Source organism: Notechis scutatus, chromosome 1, assembly GCF_049901735.1.
Source record: "Notechis scutatus isolate UNSWTSFEM ecotype Mainland chromosome 1, rNotScu1.2, whole genome shotgun sequence".
Classification (NCBI taxonomy): domain Eukaryota; kingdom Metazoa; phylum Chordata; class Lepidosauria; order Squamata; family Elapidae; genus Notechis; species Notechis scutatus.
The window spans coordinates 319,354,921-319,375,880 of record NC_142009.1 but is presented as its reverse complement, the minus strand read 5'-3'; the positions used below and the strand labels follow the sequence as shown (position 1 = coordinate 319,375,880).

The 20,960-nt window shown below is 39.7% G+C and overlaps 1 protein-coding gene across 3 annotated transcripts in view; it reads right to left on the bottom strand.

The window, feature by feature from the left end:
* Positions 1 to 6,173: 6,173 nt before the first annotated feature.
* Positions 6,174 to 20,960, bottom strand: part of MDGA2 (MAM domain containing glycosylphosphatidylinositol anchor 2) — a 584,772-nt gene continuing 569,985 nt past the window's right edge. For all 3 annotated transcript variants that reach the window (XM_087952463.1, XM_087952462.1, XM_087952461.1), the window contains exons 16-17: positions 8,999 to 9,104; positions 6,174 to 8,440 (exon numbers count right to left, since the gene is read on the bottom strand). In XM_087952463.1, the coding sequence (XP_087808589.1) occupies positions 8,352 to 8,440; positions 8,999 to 9,104 (195 nt within the window). In that variant the 3' untranslated portion in view covers positions 6,174 to 8,351. The remainder of the gene's footprint in view (positions 8,441 to 8,998; positions 9,105 to 20,960) is intronic.

Sequence of the window (20,960 nt, the reverse complement as noted above, 5' to 3'; positions counted from 1 at the left end):
ATCGCATGACCATTGGGATGCTATGATGAACATAACCTTGAGGACCAGTCATGAGTCAACCTTGTCCAGCAGCATCATAATTTTGAATGGTTGTTGAGTTAATGGTCATAACCTGAGGGCTACATCTTCCACTCTCTCAACTGTCTATGTCTGTTTGCTGCTATTGCTTAAACATTTCCTGTCACTTGCCTGATTGAAAAACCCTAAACTTCATTGCTCAGCACCTCAATGACTATTCCATCCTTTATGAATGGAACTGACAAATTAGGATGATTTGTCCTATTTCTGTTTAACCTTGAATCAAAAATGTGTCCCCATCTCAAGTCCAGGCTTAGTTTGCAGTATGCTTTCAGCCAGCCAATGCTCCTACCAATTCCTTCCCTTAACCAACATAACAGCAGCAATATTAGAGTGGAGGTTAGGGTTAGGCTGGCCAACAATTTTTGGATTAGTGCAGGAATTTATCTTGAAACTTCATGATTCTTCAGCCTTCACTTAATATACTCTCCAAAGGAAAACTACTGTACTGTTATTATTTTGTAAGAAATGGGAGTTGGAAGCATAAAGAAGGTTTAAGACTTTCTGTATGTGGTCTAGACTTCTGACCAGAGTGTGCCAGACTTAATTACCGAAACTCCTAAATCCAGTAAATTAAGTAAGAGACAGAAAAAATAATCTATCCAACCTGGCAAGGAATTGTGTCCCATCGAAGATTCTAGAGCAATGTTTTTCAACCTTGCCAACTTTTAAAATGCATGGACCTCAACTCCCAGAGTTCCCCAGCCAGGAATTCTGGAAATTGAAATCCATGAATCTTAAAATTGCCCAGGATGAGAAGTACTGATCAAAAGCAAAAAGTTCCTTATGTACCATATCCCTACCTTAGCCTTGTAACTGTGAAATCATGGCATGATTAGAAGGTTGAGATCCATTGATTTGACCTTTCTGAGATTTCTTGGAATAAAGGATCTGAGAATGATCCAACCTGCACAACACTGAGAATCAATTCATTCCGTATCAATTTCTATTTATAATAAAGGGCCAAGTAAAAGCACTTCTTATAATGAATGAAAGTTGTTAGTTATGAAAACCATATGGAACAATGTTTTCATGGAGGACCTGAAGTGAAATAAAGCCAATTTTTATTGAAAAAATGGTGTCATAATCAGGGGTGGGATTCTACTGGTTCGGACTGGGTCAGGCAAACCAATAGTTCCAGGGAGTATTTCCCCCCCTGCCCCCTGCCCCTGCTCTTCCCTGTGTTTTATTTCCTGGTTTTTTTTAGAAAAGCTGATTCACGCGGCAGAGTGGTTTGCTGTGAATCAGCTGTTTTACTCACCGAGGATGCAGCAGAAGGTAAGTAATTGAGTTGAAAATGGCCTTTTTGAAATTTAGAGCATGCAAAGCGTGCATTTGGCACATGCATACATGAAAAGTGCACACTCACTAAACCGGTTGTAACATTGGTTGAATCACACCACTGGTCATAATCGTCAAATGAGAAAAAGCCATATATTCTCCTCATTTATTCAATCTGTATACAGAATTGAGAGAGCTGGATTTGAAGATAATGAGTGTCATTCTAAAACTGGAGAAATAAGCACCAATAATATGTGCTATTCTGATGATGCTACTTTGTTGCCACAACTATCTTCTGAAATGAAGCTGTCCTTGAAATTAACGTGACTCCAATTCTGATAGCATTCTAAAGGATCTTGAAAACCTATCTCTGCTCCCAAGCCTTGGACTACGGTGGTTGGATCATCTTGTGAGTCCTGTTGGTCAGAGTTGCCATCTTTTTTAAAAAAAAAAATGTGGAGTCCTTGGTGCTTTCTGAGCTTGGTTGTTTGCTTGCAGACATTTCATTACCCAACGAGTAAACTTCATTAGTGCTAATAGCTGTGGAGTTGCTAGTACTGATGATGTTATCTTATTGGGTAATGTACTTTCTGCAAGCAAACAATCAAACTCAGAGAACACCAAGACTCCATAGTTCATCTCTGATCTACATACATTCTCTTTTGTTTTTTTAATCTGTTTTTACTTTTTTGGTAGTTGTTTCTGAATTGTATTCTAATTTTTTTTTTTTTTTTTGTGAGCCACACAGTTATTTGGAGCCAGGCAGCATTTAAGTTGCATGACTTAAATGCAAATTAATAGCTGGAAATGCAATCAATCTGCAAGCTCTAGTAATGAAAATCAAGGACAACAGTGAAAATAATAGGATTAATAATACAAAGATGACTAAATTAAATGATAACATGTATATATATATATATATATATATATATATATATATATATATATATATATATATATATATATATATATATAGTGTGTTCTCATTGGTTGGAGGCTTGGCTGTGTTCTGATTGGTTGGGGTGCTGGCCGTGTTCTGATTGGCTGGAGGCATGCTCTGTTCAGGTGGGGACTTGGCCGTGCTCAGGCTAGTCCCAGCTGCTGGGATTGAGCTGGTGAGCTGTGATCTTGCTGTTTGGCTTCGAGTTCGTGAGTGTGCCACATCTTCATGGTGGGGTCAGTTCGCTTCATGTATGGCTCAGATGGGTTTGAAGTGGTTAGTGATGCAGCGTGCGGCTTCTGGTCTGTGGTCGTGTCTCATCTTCTGTGTGGGTGTGAGTCTGATTTTACGTGGAAGTGTGGTGGTGGCATCTTGTGTGGCCCTCGTGGGTGTGGGTCTGGTGTCATTCTCATGTTGGGTATCTCTGTTCGTTTCAGCAGAATGGCTCATCATGCCATCATGCTTGTGGGCGTTTCTTCTTATAGTGTGTGATAGACGAGATATATAGTGTATAATGTATAGTGTATAGTGTACATCCCCTACCATCTGCCGAACACAATACAGAAGCCTGACTGCCTGCCACCTGAGGCCTGGACAGCGCACCACAAGCCTCAACCACACCCAATCGAACCAGCCAAGCCCCCCAGTCAGTCCACCCCACTGGCGTTAGAAGGAAGAAGCAGCTGAAAGCTCACATCACTCTGAGAAGCACAGAGCCGAAGAAGCAAGCCTGAAGATGATGAATGAGACTTCATCGAACGTTGCCTAGATACTTTGAATCTTGCGGGAGAAAACCGAATAACCAAAGATCCACATACAAATACCCGAGAACCTCAGAATATATATATATATATATATATATATATATATATATATATATATATATATATATATATATATATATATATATATATATATATTTGTTTTCTTAAAGTTTTCGGGTATTTATATGTATGGTATTCAGCTTTGTTTGGGTATTTTCCCACGTCATTATAGTTGTGCTTTTAAAGTTGTAGCAACGTTTCAGCAGAATCTCATCTGCCATCATCAGGCTTCTGTATTGTGTTCGTCTGTACACTATACACTATACATTATACACTATATATTCGTCTATACACTATACAGAAGACTGATGATGGCAGATGAGATTCTGCCAAAATGTTGCTACAACTTTAAAAGCACAACTATAATGACGTGGGAAAATACCCGAACAAAGCTGAATACCATATGTGTGTGTGTGTGTGTGTGTGTGTGTGTGTGTGTGTCTAGGTGTGTTCGGGTCTTTTCCCGTGTAAGATTAAGAGTATCTTGGCGACGTTTCGGCGAGGTCCCACTTGCCATCCTCAGGATGGTGCTTTCGGCTTCGTGCCAGTGCAAGCAGTGTGTGATCGGAGCTGCTGTCTCTCTATAAATACTGGTGGTGGGGGCTGGTGTGCTGGGCTGGTTGGCTGCGCTGCTGCCTCTTGATTGGCTGATGGAGTTGATGTTGGTATAATGCGCTGTGTGATGGCCTTGTGAGTTTTGTTGTGGAGATAGATTTTTTTGTTGTGGAGATAGGAGGATCTTGTGCTGTAATCTCCTGGGTCGTTTGTTTTGTAGTGATCTTTTTTCCATTAGCCTCTGGTGTTTTAATGGCTTGGGTAATAGGTTGTGTGATGGGCTTGCGAGTTCTTTTGTTGTGGTATCCTGGGTCCTGCGTTGTAATCTCCTGGGTCGTTTGTGTTTTGATCTCTTTTCCATTAGCCTCCTGTGTAGTGACAGCTTGGGTAATGGGTTGTGTGATGACCTTGTGAGATTTATTGCTGTGGTATCATTGGTCTTGTGCTGTGATATCAAGGATACCACAGCAATAAATCTCACAAGGTCATCACACAACCCATTACCCAAGCCGTTACTACACAGGAGGCTAATGGAAAAGAGATCAAAACACAAATGACCCAGGAGATTACAACGCAGGACCCAGGATACCACAACAAAAGAACTCGCAAGCCCATCACACAACCCATTACCCAAGCCATTAAAACACCAGAGGCTAATGGAAAAGAGATCAAAACACAAATGACCCAGGAGATTACAGCACAAGATCCAGGATATCTCCACAACAAAACTCACAAGGCCATCACACAGCCCATTATACCAACATCAACTCCATCAACCAATCAAGAGGCAGCAGTGCAGCCAACCAGCCCAGCACACCAGCCCCCACCACCAGTATTTATAGAGAGACGGCAGCTCCGATCACACACTGCTTGCACTGGCACGAAGCCGAAAGCACCATCCTGAGGATGATAAGTGGGACCTCACCGAAACATCACCAAGATACTCTTAATCTTACACTAGGAGTGTTCGGGAAAAGACCCGAACACTCCTAGACCTACATACCTGTACCCACGAAAATCTACAAATATATATATATATAAAATAGGCACACACACACACTTAATGATCTGTCTATATCAATAAAGATCACAATTGCACAGGCAAAGGTTTTCCTTGTGACAGTAGAAGCTGGACTTTGAGGAAATAGGATATAAAGATATTGATGTTCATATACTTTTTGTGTTGGATAACACATCTGAAAATAACCTGAGTAGCCATAAACAAACAAACAAACAAACCCAAACCCAAACCCCAAACAAAACCCAAACAGAAACACAAACCCAACCTAAACCCAACAAATCAATCCAAAGTTCTCACTTGGGGCACAAATGAGCAGGCTCAAAGTATATTTTGGATACATTATGTGAAGGCCTAGCTCTCAGAAGTCTATATTATTGGGAAAAGTGAAGAAAAGAGATGATTATGAAAATCAGCAAGGTGAATTGATTTAATTACAGGATCAATGGTGCACCACTGGAAGACATGAAGAGCAAAACTGGGTATAGATCATCCTAGTGAAAGTCTATCAATGTAATGGAATGTAAGAATGACCTTAGAAGATGGAGCAAAAGATGATGGAATGATCAGATATAAGAGTGAGGAGCCTATAACTGGATAACAGGCAGAAAAAGAAGCTTAAAAGGGGGCCTGCCCAGCTTATCAAGTGGTAAAAAGAGATGGTGAGAAATTTGTACTTTCAGACTTGCAAGATTATGTTAACGTAGCCTTACAATAAAGTAGAATTAATTCATCTTGTCATATTTCCTGTCTACTTGCGAGGTTGACAATCAATGTGGTTGTTAAGAGCTAACATTGACATGATGGAACAAAATCAATCAATCAATCAATCAATCATAGCCTAGTGTTAGTTGTGCATAAAATGCTGGTTATTACATGACATTGCCTTTAAAACTGATTATTTCACACTTCCCCATGTACTGAGCATCGAATTACTGCTGACTTTTTTTCTACTTAGCCAGCCACCATGCCATGCCACTGAGCTGGTTTTTACATTTTTTTTCTTCTAGTATTTTTAACATTTTTATGAACCTGAATCTACTAATCCTCAGCAAACGTATTAGCATTAATAGATATGACAGTGGTGATCAGATGACAAGTCTTGTGCTGGTAGGCATGGATTTTTGGAAAGGTATTATGGAAATGGAATGCTAAAGAATAGTGTTTCTTTTTTTTCAGGCTACATTATGATCTTCATGGATTCTATGCTCTATCACACAACAGACTATCCTCATTACATCTAAACTGTATTTCCAAAGTAAAATTTTCTTCCATTTTTCAATTTCATAGAGATGCAGGATTTCAGGGTGAAGAAATAAGGAATCTGTCCACTGGTAGAATCCAATCATCTGACAAATGGACCCTTTTAAATACTGTTCAATAATTGAAATATTTTATCTAACAGAACAGAACAAGCTACACAATGACTGTTGAGTATCTGAAGCATTCAACAAACACAAACACCACTTACCATGCCTTACCTGGAAATAAGCTTTATTGAACATAGTTGTAAAATTATCTTTTTTCAGTTGAATTACTGAATCATCAGCACAAACTTTTTTCTACAGTTTTTTTTTAAAAAACCAAGCCTCATCATTTTTACTGCATTTCTTTGTGCTTTTTTAATATTAATATACTCAAATGTTATACTTTGTTTTCTTTTAATATCCGAATTATTTGCATATAAGTTTTCCCCCTTTTCTCATCCTAGGGTATTGAAAGAACATATTAATAACCATAATAATAACTCTTGCTTAGACAAAACTCTTTTTTTAATGAAGTTAAAAGCTGAGATAATTTACGGAAAAAAGATTTTCAAATTTTCATTACCAACTCATAGAAAGGGAAATTTACAGTGTATTGGAAAATTGGCTAAAGATAGGTATGGGATGGAGCCAGGTAGCTGAAAATATTTTTTACAGGTTTTATTTTTATTTTTTTTTGTAAAAGTGATTTTTTTTTTTAAATTTTGCTAAAATAATAAAATAATATTTCACAATTTGCACAGAGTCTGATGAAAGGGCAGAGGCCTTATCTTCTCCGTGATTGGAAATGAAACCAGATCAGCTGGCCTGCCTTTTGCCATAAAGAGTCTCTCCTTTTTTTTTTTTTTTAAACTTTTCCTATATGCACTGTGACCTTTCTTGATCAATCTCATTTTGAGCAGAGGTTGGACTATGGAATAACTGTGCGCACATGCACACCAGTGTTTCTGCATTGAAATTCACCATTGCCAAGTATTGTTGCCTCCTCCTCCTCTTTCTGGCACAAATGTACCCCACTTTGAATCTTGAAAAATACAGACTGATCCATTTCCCAAGCCACTTCCTCCTGGATCAGAAGCCAAAAGCCATTATCTCTGGGGACAGCTTTGTGATGAAAGAGCTGAAACCCAGAAGGACCTGATGCCGTTGTTCAAGTCAATCCATCTCTAGAAGTAGCTTTCCTCTGTCTTTAGTTTCTTCCTTTTTTGTAGTTTTGCTCTTCTACTTTGCTTTAGAAAAAGAGGATATTTTTTTTAATGGAACTGCAAACCTCACTGAAGCTATACAAGCATCTGTCTGTTGGGACAATTTTTTTTTTCCATGTGCACGTCTGTGTTCCCCCTACCCCATTTTCTCAGGCTTGTTATCATTGAAGGCACTTGGTTTCCATGGCATTTTAGAAAAAAGATGGTAGTTTGGTTTTTTTGTCCCTTGATGAGGACAATTGATGTTCACTGGGAATGGGATGTGGGAGGAGCAGGGCCAGGGCAAGTGGGCTGGGATTCAAAAGACCACAGGGGAGAGTGTCAGGTATGTTTAAGTGGCCACACGAGCAAACTCTAGACAAGCCAGCGTTGCTCTTGTCACCATAAATATATCCTGGACTTAGCAGAACACATGCAAAGCGGAGACCACATATAGTTTCTAGCAATTGCCATGAGGAATTTCAGGAGAATGTCTTCAACCACTCCGGTGCCTTGGGTTGCTTCCTGCCTGCGGCTGGATTGAACTCGATGCTTAAAAACCTAGTGTGGTAGGTGAAGGTGGGGGAAATGCCAGCTCCTCTCATACCCTGTTTGACAGTGAGGTGAAGGGAATTTTCTCTCCTCCGTGCTCGCTCTTGCTCTCTTCTTTCATGAAATCTCTTTTGGGGCAGGCCATTAAGGTTCCATGGCAACAAGCAAACTAGTCTTTGAAACAAAACAAGCCATGACTTTGTGCTTTGACAAGAAATTCTATAGCTCTTTTGACAGAGTTCTCCCAATTAATGGTTGGAGTGTGTTGGGGGTGGTGTGTGTGTGTTGGTGTCATTTGATTCTCCTGTTGTTCATTTGTTACTCCTTCAACACAAGAGCACCTGAAGGCCACTCTCCTTCACGTCCAGAATGGTACATTTATTTACCTGCAGTTGCTTGTTTGTTCATTCCTTTTGTTATTTTTAATAAACCCCCAATGCATGCATATATATATATATATATATATATATATATATATATATATATATATATATATATATGCATACTTTTTTAAAAAAAACTTTATTTGAGTCAGTCATCAGTCAGTGGAGGAATCTTTGGTAGTTTTTTGTTTGTTTGTTCTTTTTAAAAATGTTCCCTTTTCTTCATGCCAGTGGGTGGTACATCTGTGTTATAGCCTCTGCCGGAATAAGGTCACCTCTGATGAATTAAGACAGACACAAGAAGAAAAATGGGGAAACTCCGTATATGGGGCAGTGGCCTGACTGCTTCTGAAGGTATATCTAAACAAAGAAACAAAGAAAAGGAGGAAAAACAGTTAGTCACCTTTCCAATTAGTCTGTCCAATTCATTCCAGAAACTGGTAGGTATGGGGACATGGCATGCTATCTTTTGGTGATTGTGAAACAGTGCAAAAGTCTTGCTTCACTCATGACAAGTCAGGAATTGCCCTGTTTCATGAACTAAAGGGGCATCCTCAAAGCATTGCTTTGAAAGCCGTGGTGGCGCAAGTGCTGAGAATGCAGTATTGCAGGCTAATTCTGCCTACTGCCAGCAGTTCGATCCTGACTGGCTCAAGGTTGATTCAATCTTCCATCCTTCCAAGGTCAGTAAAATGAGGACCCAGATTGTTGGGGGCAATATGCTGACTCCGTAAACTGCTTTAGAGAGGGCTATAAAACACTGTGAAGCAGTATATAAGTCTAAATGCTATTGCTATTGCTAAAACCCTTTTCAAAGCTTTGTACAGCCCCAAGAATTCATTTCCTTCAGCTCTAACATGTTATGAAACCATACACTAGATTGGGACACTACTGGAAGATGTTAACAAGCCCACGTACGGTTGTTTACATAATCCAATTTTGTGCATTCTCCTTCCACAATCGAGATATCATCGATAGCAATGTCTCCTTCAATGCCTCGGCCACGGATGCCTTCAAAAACAATCTGAAATGGAAAGAAAATAACAGACAATTAAAAAAATCAAATCCATGAGTGACACGAGAGGAGCTTTTAATACGATGAAAATAGAATATCTGGTTGAATATTCTTCTGTTCTCCAACCTAACAGATTTCAAAGATATTTCATAACTGGAACATCCGCACATATAGAAAATTTAGCATATTTGTAACAGAGATGTATGAAACCTTTTGTTTAAAGTTGTAACATATTTACCCACCCTTGATTATCTGAAAACAAACATTCATGACTTTGTAGCCATCAAATCAATGTGCTATTTTCACAAGGACAGAATTAGCTATATTACAAGTTAATTTACTTTGAAACATAAGAATGTTTCATTCCCCAATGAACATGTTTATAAACTTGCTATTGTCTTTACTTCTTACATCAGAACATTGCTAACTAGTCCATTCTATGAAAGTGTTAATCAGATGGCTATTGTGTTTATTCCTCAAATTCTATTTCAAGTTAATTGTTTAATTATCAACTTCACTCTCCAACCTGTGTTCTACCAAAAAAAAAAAAGTGCTTACACAACATGCTAAATCCTATACCCAGGCTAACAAACATAGAATTCTATGTTCTTTTTGTTTCCTTTCTAGAGTTTTCTGAATTTTTGATATATATATATATCAAAAATATGCACCCTGACTAAAGTACTGACAGCCAACGGCTTCCACAAAAGCAAAATCACCAGCTTGATCCACAAAAACACACTGAAACATAATAGAGACCCAGAAGATGAACAGACCTATGGAACAGCTGTCCTGCCCTACATAAGAGGTACTACAGACAAAATTAGTAAGGTACTACACAGACATCACATCAGGACTGCCTTCAAAACAGACAGAAAAATAGCAGCCATCCTTAGCAACCCCAAAGATAAAATAGACCTGGAAAACCAAGGCATATACGAAGTCCCCTGTGCATCATGCCCGGCCACATACATTGGACAGACCAATAGAAGAATAAGTACCCGCCTGGATGAACACAAAAATGCAGTCAAAAGTTGGAACACACTTCCTCACTAGTCCAACACATGGAAGCCACAGGTCATAGCATCAACTTCAATGGCACCAAAACCCTGGCCACTATGGAAAACCCTAGCCACAGAGTCATCAGAGAAGCCATAGAGATTGAAAAAGACCAGAAAGCATGAATAGAAGAGATGATTCCACCAGGCTGTCAATCATTTGGAAGCCTGCACTCACAAACAAAAAAATCTCCACACCACAAGCCAGGCAAACACCTGGGCACAAACAGATCCCCCTGATACCTCCAGCTCAAACACACCCCAACCAGGCACCCAGATGAAACCCAGCTTCCTAACTAATGATAGCCGTCCATTTACCCAGCCAAGCTGCACTAAAGGCCTCCATTAAAGTAACACAATGCTGCCAGCCAATCAAGATACAAAAAGAACCAAAAAACAGACAGAAGATATCAGAGACACCCATCAAGCAGAACACAGCAAACTCCGAGACCAATAAACACAGACCAAGACTCCCAACCAATCAGGATGAAGAAAAAACCATTCTGGCACAGCAATAGGCTGCCCCAAATTTAAATCTGAAACCACTGTAAAAGTCTGACCCACAGACGGACACAATACAGAAGCCTGATGATGGCAGATACCAAGAGTATTGCCATACTTTCCCATTTATGGATTGTTTTAAATGGATTAAAACACTTATTAAAACATGAAAAAATAAATACTTTTTAAAAGATGTCACAAAAGAAGTTGTCAAATGCTTTTCTTAAGACTTTTACACAGGGATGGGATCCGACCGGTATAACTACTGGTTCTGTTGCTCTGCATTGCACACGCATGCACGAGTCGCGCAAGTGCAATTTACGACTTGCTGAGCTGCCTGGACAGCTGAGCAGTGCTGTGTGCAAGTGCGCAACATTTGAAAAAGGCCCTTTTTCCTGCTTTTTCAACCGCAACTGTGTCGCGTAAAGCAGCTGCGGTTGAAAAAGCAGGAAATAAAGGTCAGGTAAGAGCCCGGGCAGGTGGGCGGGCCAAAAGAGCAGCAGACATAGAACTGGTTCTATGTCTGCTCTCTGTCTGCTGCTCTTCAGAACTACAGGTTCTACAGAGGTGGACAGAACTGGAGAATCCCACTCCTGCTTTTACAGCATTCTACAGAGGAATGATTGAGTCTGTCATCTGCACCTCTATAACTGTCTGGTTTGGTTCTGCAACCCAACAGGACAGACACAGACTTCAGAGGATAATTAGGACTGCAGAAAAAACAATTGCTACCAACCTCCCTTCCATCAAGGACCTGTATACTGCAGGAGTCAAAAAGAGGGCTGTGAAAATATTTACAGACCCCTCACATCCCAGACATAAACTGTTTCAACTTCTTCCCTCAAAACGACACTATAGAGCACTGCACACCAGAACAACTAGACACAAGAACAGTTTTTTTTCCTGAAAGCCATCACTCTGCTAAACAAATAATTCCTTCAACCCTGTTCAACTATTACAAAGTCTGCATTACTATTACTATTAATCTTCTCATCGCTCCTTATCACCCATCCCCCCCCCACTTGTGACTGTATGACTGTAACTTTGTTGCTTGTGTCCTTACGATTTATATTGACAGAATTAAAGTTCAGTCCTTTGACTGTTTCCTAGTATGATTTGATTGCTTATTGTACCCTATGACTATCATTAAGTGTCGTACCTTATGATTCTTGACTCCTGACAAATGTATCTTTTCTTTTATGTATACTGAGATCATTTACACCAAGACATATTTCTTGTGTGTCCAATCACACTTGGCCAATAAAGAATTCTATTCTATTCTATTTATATCTTACCAAACCGTGTCTTGTCTTGAGCAGGAGACCTTATACCATTCTAGGCAAATAGTTATTCAATCTCTTCTTGAAAACCATCCTTTAGGATTTCCATCTATGGAATCTTTCTTAAACTCTTTTTAGTTTGTTGAGGTCAGCTCTCTTAAAGTCTAAGACATTAGTTTGACTTTGTTCACTTCCTTGTGCATGCATTATGTTGAATTCCAGTATGATGTGGTTACTCTCTCCCAAAGTTCCCATAACTTCAACCCCTTCTATTATTTCATGTCTGTTAGCATGAGATGTCTAGTAAGACTGAAGTCCAGTGTAGCTGACTCTCTAGTTCCATCCTCTACTTTTTGGATGACAAAGCTGTCAGGTAGTCTCATCAGGTGTTCTCTGAACTTGGCTGTTTGCTAGAAGATGTTTCATGAAGACTATTGAAGATGTTACCTAGCCAGGTAACTAAAAATCAGCAAGCAAATAACCAAACTCAGAGGGCATGAAGAACTCCACAAATATCAATCTGCTCATTGGCAGCCATTTTGTCAGAACATCCACAGTATGCTCTCTGATGCCTCAAGTGCTTATTAGCTTAAGAGCGGTCTATTCCAGTTAATGCTGAAGGGAAGTGACTTGATCTGGAATGTTTGCAGGTGCTGTGCTGCCATTCATGTCTATGACAATTTGCTGTGGCCAACTTGCCATGGTCAACTCACCATGGCCAACTGATCACAGGACAACTTGCCACAGCCAACATGCTGCAGGACAACTCGCTGTGGGACAAGAGTTACACTAATATCAAGGAAATTATGGAATAGAATAATTAAAGAAAGGATGCAAAAGGAGAGATAAAATGAAATGTTAATGACAAAAATTAAAATATTTTTAAAATTCATTTTAAATAATTAAACTGGGTTGTTAAATTGTTCCGCAGTGAGTTGTCCGACAGTAAATTGCCCAGGGTGAATTAGCTGTGATGAGTTGGCCATGATGAGTTGTCTCATTCCACTGCCTTCTTGCCTCCTAGTTCAATTGTTTAAGCAAGGGTAAGGCAATTGTTGGATAAGGTAGCAATTTTTTGGATTAGCTGTGATCAGAATTGTGTCATTTCTGCACATTCCTTTTTCTGATGCCCTATGGGACTGTAACATGGTCAGTTTAAGTGTTTAATTGTCGTAGCCATTAGGTCTGGCAGAAAAATAATAATTCTGTAACAACTTCAAAGGCCTTTTTGCAGAGATAACAGGAATTAAGCAAAGCAGGAATGGTATTTGTGCTGAACTATTAACTGAGATTTCTTCCCTCCAGTTTAAATTGATTAAACACTGAGGATAATTCCATAAAATGAAATGGGAAATAATTTGGTATTAACAAATAATTAACATAGGACAGAGGAATCAACTGGACAATATTTAATCCCATTCACAGCTTCCTAAATGCCATTGTGTTACTAATTTGGAGCACAATTCCAGGCATAGCTGATGAGTCCAAAAAGACTTTTGTTTTTGAGACACTTGGGAAATAAGGTAGAGTACACCAGATTCTTTTAAGCAAAAATAAGTAAGTAAGGAAGGAAGGAAGGAAGGAAGGAAGGAAGGAAGGAAGTAAGGAAGGAAGGAAGGAAGGAAGGACTTGCCTCCAGAAATTGTGGGTGCTCCAACATTGGAAGTTTTTAAGAAGATGTTGGACAACCATTTGTCTGAAATGGTGTAGAGTTTCCTGCTTGAGCAGGGGGTTGGACTAGAAGACCTCCAGGGTCCCTTCCAACTCTATTATTCTGGAAAGTCACCATGTCTCTACTGCAAAATACTGAATGACCCCTAGATATACACAAAAAGATACAGGGGAAAAATATTTGCTGGCATCTAGTAGACATCTGGATGTGGTAGCTTAGACATGAGCAGTTCTAGCAAAAAGGTAACTTTGAAACAAAGCCTAACGCTTGGTTCACCTTCTTGATTAAAGGTAGCCTAGAATCTCAAATAGTTTTGCACCATAAATAGAAGAAGATCCGAAACAAGGGATCAATACTACTGAGAATCCTAAGGATGTAAAATCTCACACTTTTCATCTAGCAACATGAAAATATGCATCATTATCTCCAGAAGCACTCTGTCTGTCTGTCTGTCTGTCTGTCTGTCTGTCTGTCTGTCTGTCTGTCTGTCTGTCTGTCTGTCTGTCTGCATTTGCTAGTTTTCCACATTTATTATCATTTTTACAAATAAGGCAGTGAACACAACTCAATACTCCTACCTCCTCCTATTTTTTCTCCGATTTTTTTTTTTACAATAACTTTTACCCTGTTACTTTCAAACTTTTTTACCCTGTTATTCCAAAATTTCCATCCTAACTGATCTTGCAACCCTCTTCAGGCACAGAAAGGACAGCACTATGCAATGTAAGTCCTTGTGACTGGCTGGAAGGTGGTAAATATATTCTGTACTGGCTACACCCAATGCAGACTGTCTTTCATAACATTAAATTTGAGTCCTATCTTCTTTTACTATTCCTCATCTTGTGTCAAAAATTTGCTATAGCTACAGCTGGGTGCATAACAAACCTTTTAAAACAGAGAGATATTTCCAAAATATTTGATGTTCACTACTAGGAGGCTGGACATTCAAAAGTTAAGTATACACATCAGACCTAAGTTGTTGGGTATGCCAACAGTTGCTCTCATTTTTTATTGAAGCATTGCATTCCATTCAACTGGAGTTTACTATCATTTCTCTTTTCTTTGCCACTTCACCTTTTTGGACCTTTGCTTCTCAGACCTTAAAATAAGTTAATTTCAAGTAAGTTAACCGGAAGCTGCCTTATATAGCCTGCTACATTTAGATACTTATTTTTAATGTCTGTCAAATGCTAGATGATGACTGAATTTGGAACATTTTGCATGCAGATTCTATATTCTACCCATGAGCAATGTCTCCAAGAACAAAGTTTAAAGCAGATTTGGAAGCATAACATACAAATTGGTCTTAGTGACAAACTGGTTGTCTGCCCCTCTTAATTAGGATTCATGATGAACTTAATAAAAGAAAGGATAACTCCTTCTCCACTCTATAATACAGCAAATACTGTGTGCTTTAATTTATACTACATTGGAGTTTCAGGAATTCAGTAGTGCTGTTTGTATTCCCAAACTCTTCCCATACTTGAACTTTGCCTCTTTTGAATCTGGGAAATATGTGAAAAATGCCAGGTAGACTTTTGGGGTTTTCTGTAGCACATTTCTGAGTATACCTCCATTTTCTGGCCTGTGGATCTAATAGAATTGGGTCCTGCCAAGAAGCATGTGATTTCATCTTGAAGGTGTCATGAGCAAATTTTCTAGGCAGATTTCCTTATTTGCTTACCTTGTCTAAGGCATTGATAGTAACAAATGACTTTCTGTCAACCTTAGCAACTTGAAGATGTGTGGACTTCAACTCCCAGAATCTCCCAGATAGGCATTCTGGCTGGGGAATTCTGGGAATTAAACTCCACACATCTTAGGGTTGCTAAGATTGACAAGCATTACTGTTAGGAATATAAGTCACCTAATAGCTATTTGGGTTGGACAATATATAAATATATATAATATATATAATATTATATATTATAATATATATAATATATAAACCAGGATAGACATTTTAATACTGTATCTTTAAGAGAATCATAAAAGTGTAATTGGGTGTGGTTTCTCAAACGGCCATAAGATGGAGCCAGAAACCTGGGTTGTTTTAGTCTTGGTCTCAGAAGAGAGTGTGAGTCAGTCTCTGTTTCCTTCTGTTGGAGAATTTTGCCATTCTTCCTAATTGACTGATATTTTTTGGATTTGATGTAAGTCTGATACTGAACTGTTTTTGATCTTGAAATTTGTTATTGGATTATCCCTGGATTGAAAACTGACTGCCTTACCTGTGAATGACTTTGGACTGTGTTTTAACTTTGCTAAAACCTTTATTAGAAGTAAAAACCAACATTTACTGTACAGTGTAACTGTGTGCTGTGTGTGTATTACACTACTCTCAATATGTCTCCCTGTATGCGCTCATTCTCCTAATTTATTGGGAGGAATTACCTCAACAATTACTCTGGACCAGGGGTGTCAAATTCAAGGCCCGTGGACCAGATCCAGCAAAGGACCAGCCCACAGTGCCTCTGCCACATGCAGCCCTCCTGAACTCTGTTTTCACTGGCAGAGGGTTGCAGGAGGCCATTGCAGCTGAAAACGGAGCTCATGAGAGCCATGTGCACGTACACACACACACACACACACACACACACACACACACACACACCGGGCTGCATTTTCTCTGGCATAGGGTTGCAGGAAGCTGTTGCAGCTAAAAATGGAGCTTGGAAACCCATTTTCACTGGCAGAGCACTCAGGCCAACACAGGCACCCCCCGACATGAGTGATGTTGAGTTGGCCACCTGCCTCCCAAGGTCAAACACAACCCTGATGTGGCCCTCAATGAAATCGAGTCTAAACATTCCTGCTCTAGGCTGTCTCAGCCAGACTAATAGAAGAAAACATCAGCAGCTACAAAATGGTTTGGGTGAAAAGTTTGAGTTTGTTCTAGGGAGTTTGAAAAGAATCGGGAGTCTATTTGTGGTCCAGATTGCTCATCCTCGAGTTACAAACTGCAAATTCCTAATGAACGAGAATTTTTCGCAATTCTGGCTTACTGTGCAGTGTGAATAGCAGCAATGAATCCATTTCTTGCATGGATAACTGGTGATTTTTCACTGGTGACCAGAAAGAATACATCTAGGTTTGCAAAATGCCAAATTGCATTTGATTAAAGGCTTCATCCCTGCCATTTGTATTGCTCTCTTTTCTTCAGTATGAAACCGATGGTCTCCCAGAAGCACTGAATAGTTACCATAGGAGCTGCTATTGTTAAAATTTATCCTTGCCTTTGAATCAGGGATTGTTGTAAAGCGTTCATATGCCTTCTTTAGATGAAAAACCCTTGCTGATGACACAAGGGCCAGGAAAACATTAAAAAAAAAAGGATGTTTTCCAGTACATCAAAGATACTATAAAAACATTTTAATTTTTGTGCTGATCAAATTTGCTGTGGAGATTTACTCTGATTCACACTCTTTAAAATTAACTAGGAGGTTTATGTTCCTTTCCATTTAGCTCTAGAATGCAAAATAAAGGTTGGTTGAAGCAGGGGTGATAAGAGAACTAAATGTCCCAGCTGTGCTGACACTGATTTTATTTTCAATATTTTCAAACCCTAAATTTGTTTCATGTTTCTAAATAAGGGTGAAGTCAGAAAAAACAACAACAGGAAGATACACTGTAGGAGCAATACATGATTGAACAGAGTGGCTGCATTCATCTAACATGCTTATTCAAGTAATTTAAAGATCTAGCAGCTGCATTTGCATGACCAACTAAGCTTTGCTGGTTCTTTTTTCTTACCAATAGCAATAACACTTAAACTTATATACTGCTTCGTGGTGCTATATAACACTCTGTGAGTGGTTTACAAATGTCAGCCTGTATTGCCCCCAACAATCTGGCCCTCATTTTAGTGACCTTGGAAGGATGGAAGGCTGAGTCAACCTTGAGCCAGTCAAGATTGAATTGCTGACAGTTGGCAGAGTCAGCCTGCAATACTCCATTCTAACCATAGTGCCGCCAAGGCTCCTTACCATGTGGCTTGAAGATAGTCTATTTATTTATTCATTACATTTATTTGCTGCTCATCTTACTATTGAAGCAACTCTGGACAGTTTACAAAATGACAAAAAGATAAATCTAGAAGCAATTAAAATCAAAGAATTAAATAGAGACTAAAAGCTAAAAGAATGACTGCCACTGAGATGATTCTTCCCTTTTATCCTGTCAACCATCTCTACTGCAGAGAACCCATTATCAGGACCCCAAGCCAGCCAGCAGAACCAGGTTTTAAGACCTTTTTGGCTTTCCAGAAGTGGGGCAGAACTCACTTCCGGTGGCAGAATATTCCAAAGGGCATGGGCCATGGCAGAATAAGCTCTTATCCTAGACTCCCCAGATGAAATTCCCTGACGTATTTTGGATCGAGTAGGGCAGGTCAATCACATTGGTGAGAGAGAGCTCCTCATATACCCTGGACCCAGGAGTGGGATTCAGCTGGTTCTGGCTGGTTTGGGTGAATTGGATGTTAAATTTACATTTGGTTTGCCAAATTGTTTGTTGAACTAACCAGCTGGCCCTGCCCACCCCACCCTGCCGCTCCCAGGAGTCTCCAGGTAGCCTGTTTTGGATGCAGGTAAGTGCAGGGTTTGTGCGGAGGCTCTGGGAGGGCGAAAAATGGCCCTCCTGAAAGTTCTGGAAGTCCAGAAACTGGCCTGTTTCTGGCTTCTGGCCTCAGGAACCCAGGAAGGCCATTTTTCCCCTCACAGAGGCCCGAGGGAAGCCTTTGGACTTTGGGGAAGGCAAAAAAAGGTCCTCCTGAAAGTTCCAGAAATCCAGCAACCGTACAGAGAACTGGTTGTTGGGATTTTTGAATCCCATCCTTGCCTGGACCCATACCAGAATGGGCTTTAAAGGTGGATTTATCAATTAATGTTTTATATAAACAGTGAAATGAATGAGTGGCAAGAATGGTTGCACGACTCCAATCCCAAGCCCTCAAAAGTTCACTGACAAGTGCAATTAAAGCCATTTTAGTGCTGTATCCCAGCTTGAAAATAAGTACAACTATACTTACATTTGCTGTGAAGAATAACAGAAACCATTTTTATATCTTCCTCATTTTTCTATTTTTTTCTTTATTGCACTTTTAGGTGTTTTTTTTAAAAAAATGTCTGTTTTCCCTGTCCATTTTTTTAGTACTTATCATTGCTATTAAAACTTTCAACATTTTTTCAAAAGAGAGATGAGCAATCATTCGATGGGATTTTCCATATTACTGCTGAATTATTTCCAGGCTCTGATAACAGTTAAAAACATGTTCTAACCAGAGCATGGTCTCCTTTTGCTGGTTGTTGACCTGATACGGGTAGCATGGTAAAACCCAGGAGGGAGCCAGATGCTGTCATCTGCTGTAAATAGTTCAGTACCCTAAAAATTTCTTTTGCACAAAACTGATCCGCTAGCCTCCAGGAAACCAATGTGGTTTTCAGCTGATAATAACAATTGAAAAAAATCTGTCTAATTTCCAATCACTGTTAAATGTTAAACCGAGAGCTCAAAAATAGAGATGGCTCTGTGGCCCCACGCTTGTGCAGGGTCATTTGCAAAAATGAATCAAGCAAACGTAAATTCATTTATACTATAAACTCACTCGCCAAAACCAACACCATCCATAAGAACCTCCGTTGCCGCCTGACCTAACCATACAGCAACGTGCCCGCTCCCGTGCACTCCGCATCGAACTCAAAAACCGTCTAGATAATGGAGAGAAGGACCTGTACATTGACTACCATGCTGACTGTATCAAAAGTAAACCACTCAACCCAATACTCAGCTTTTACCCTCAACCACAACCCTACCTCAACCCATCCACCATCACCCAAGACTAGGCACGCACGCCCCAACTACCTCAATTCCAACTACTGCCGGCCTTAAATGCAAACTACTCAATGCAAGAAGCCTCGTGAATAAAATACCTGAATTTCTCTTCCTCCTAAATATGGCTAACTTCGACATTATATTTGTCTGTGAAACATGGCTCAATGCATCTCTCCCCGACTCCATTACCACAGTAAGAGACTATCATGTTTACAGATCAGATCGTGAAAATCGTCGAGGAGGTGGAGTTGCTATATTCTATAAAAATCCTTACATCTAAAAATATCCAAGTTACCCAGGAGTTTGCCCTTCCTGAAACCATCATCTGTGAACTATCCTCAAATATCACAATTCGATTCTTACTATGTTACAGAGCACCTGATTATGACATCGAACATGTAAACAAGCTAAATACATTACTAACATGGGCTGCATCCTGCCGATACCCTTTTATCCTTCTTGGTGATTTCAATCTACCTCATATTAACTGGACCCTAAATGATTGTACAACTGAAATCATACACACAACCTTCTACAATGCTATTACAAATCTGGGACTGGAACAACTAGTAACCAACAACACTAGACTAAACAACTGCCTCGATCTCATCTTCTGCAACAGTTTGAACCTAATCTACGGAATACAATCTAAAGAACCCTTTTCCAGTAGTGACCACAATATGATCGACTTTTGTCTCAACATACATCCACACAAAAATCACCACAATGATGTAATCCCCTATTGTAACTTCAAAAAGGCAACTATGATCTTATAGACAACGATCTCTCATCCCTTGATTGGCAATCTCTATTCACTGGATGCAATACTGTTGAAGACCATTATAACATATTTTTACTTGAAGTCAAAAGAGTCATCAAACTATATGTACCAACAACAACTCCCAAAACAAAACAAAAAAGCAGATTACCCATATCAATAAGGAAACTTCAATCCAAAAGAGATCACTCTGCCGGAAAAACAAATCTGGTCACGTTGCCAATTTCAAAAACCGATACAAAAATCTATGCCACCAGATAAAGACCGAATGCACCAATTATCACATTAAACAAGAGGAAAACCTTCTAAGCACCAATTCCACCCGTGCTTTTTACAATTTTGTAAACAACAAACTAAAAGACTCAAGGTCCATCCCTCCCTTGATAGGACCTGATGGTAAAGACTGCAACGACGACACCATTAAAGCCAACATCTTTAACACATTCTTCGGCTCAGTATTTGTAAACAGCAATGGATCATGCCCAATATTTCCTAGCCGTACCACAGATAACAACAATGATCTAATACAGGGGTCCCCAACCATCGGTCCGAGGACCGGCACCGGTCCAGCGGAACAAGTCTTACCGGGCCGCTGGTTGCTAGCGCCGCCATCTTTTTTGATAAAAAGTGCTTCCGGTGAGCTTTTCGGGTAGAAAGCCATTTCTACCCGAAAAAGCTCACGAAGCGCTGGCGCCGCCATCTTTTTTGATGAAAAAGTGCTTCCGGTGAGGTCACCGGAAGCAC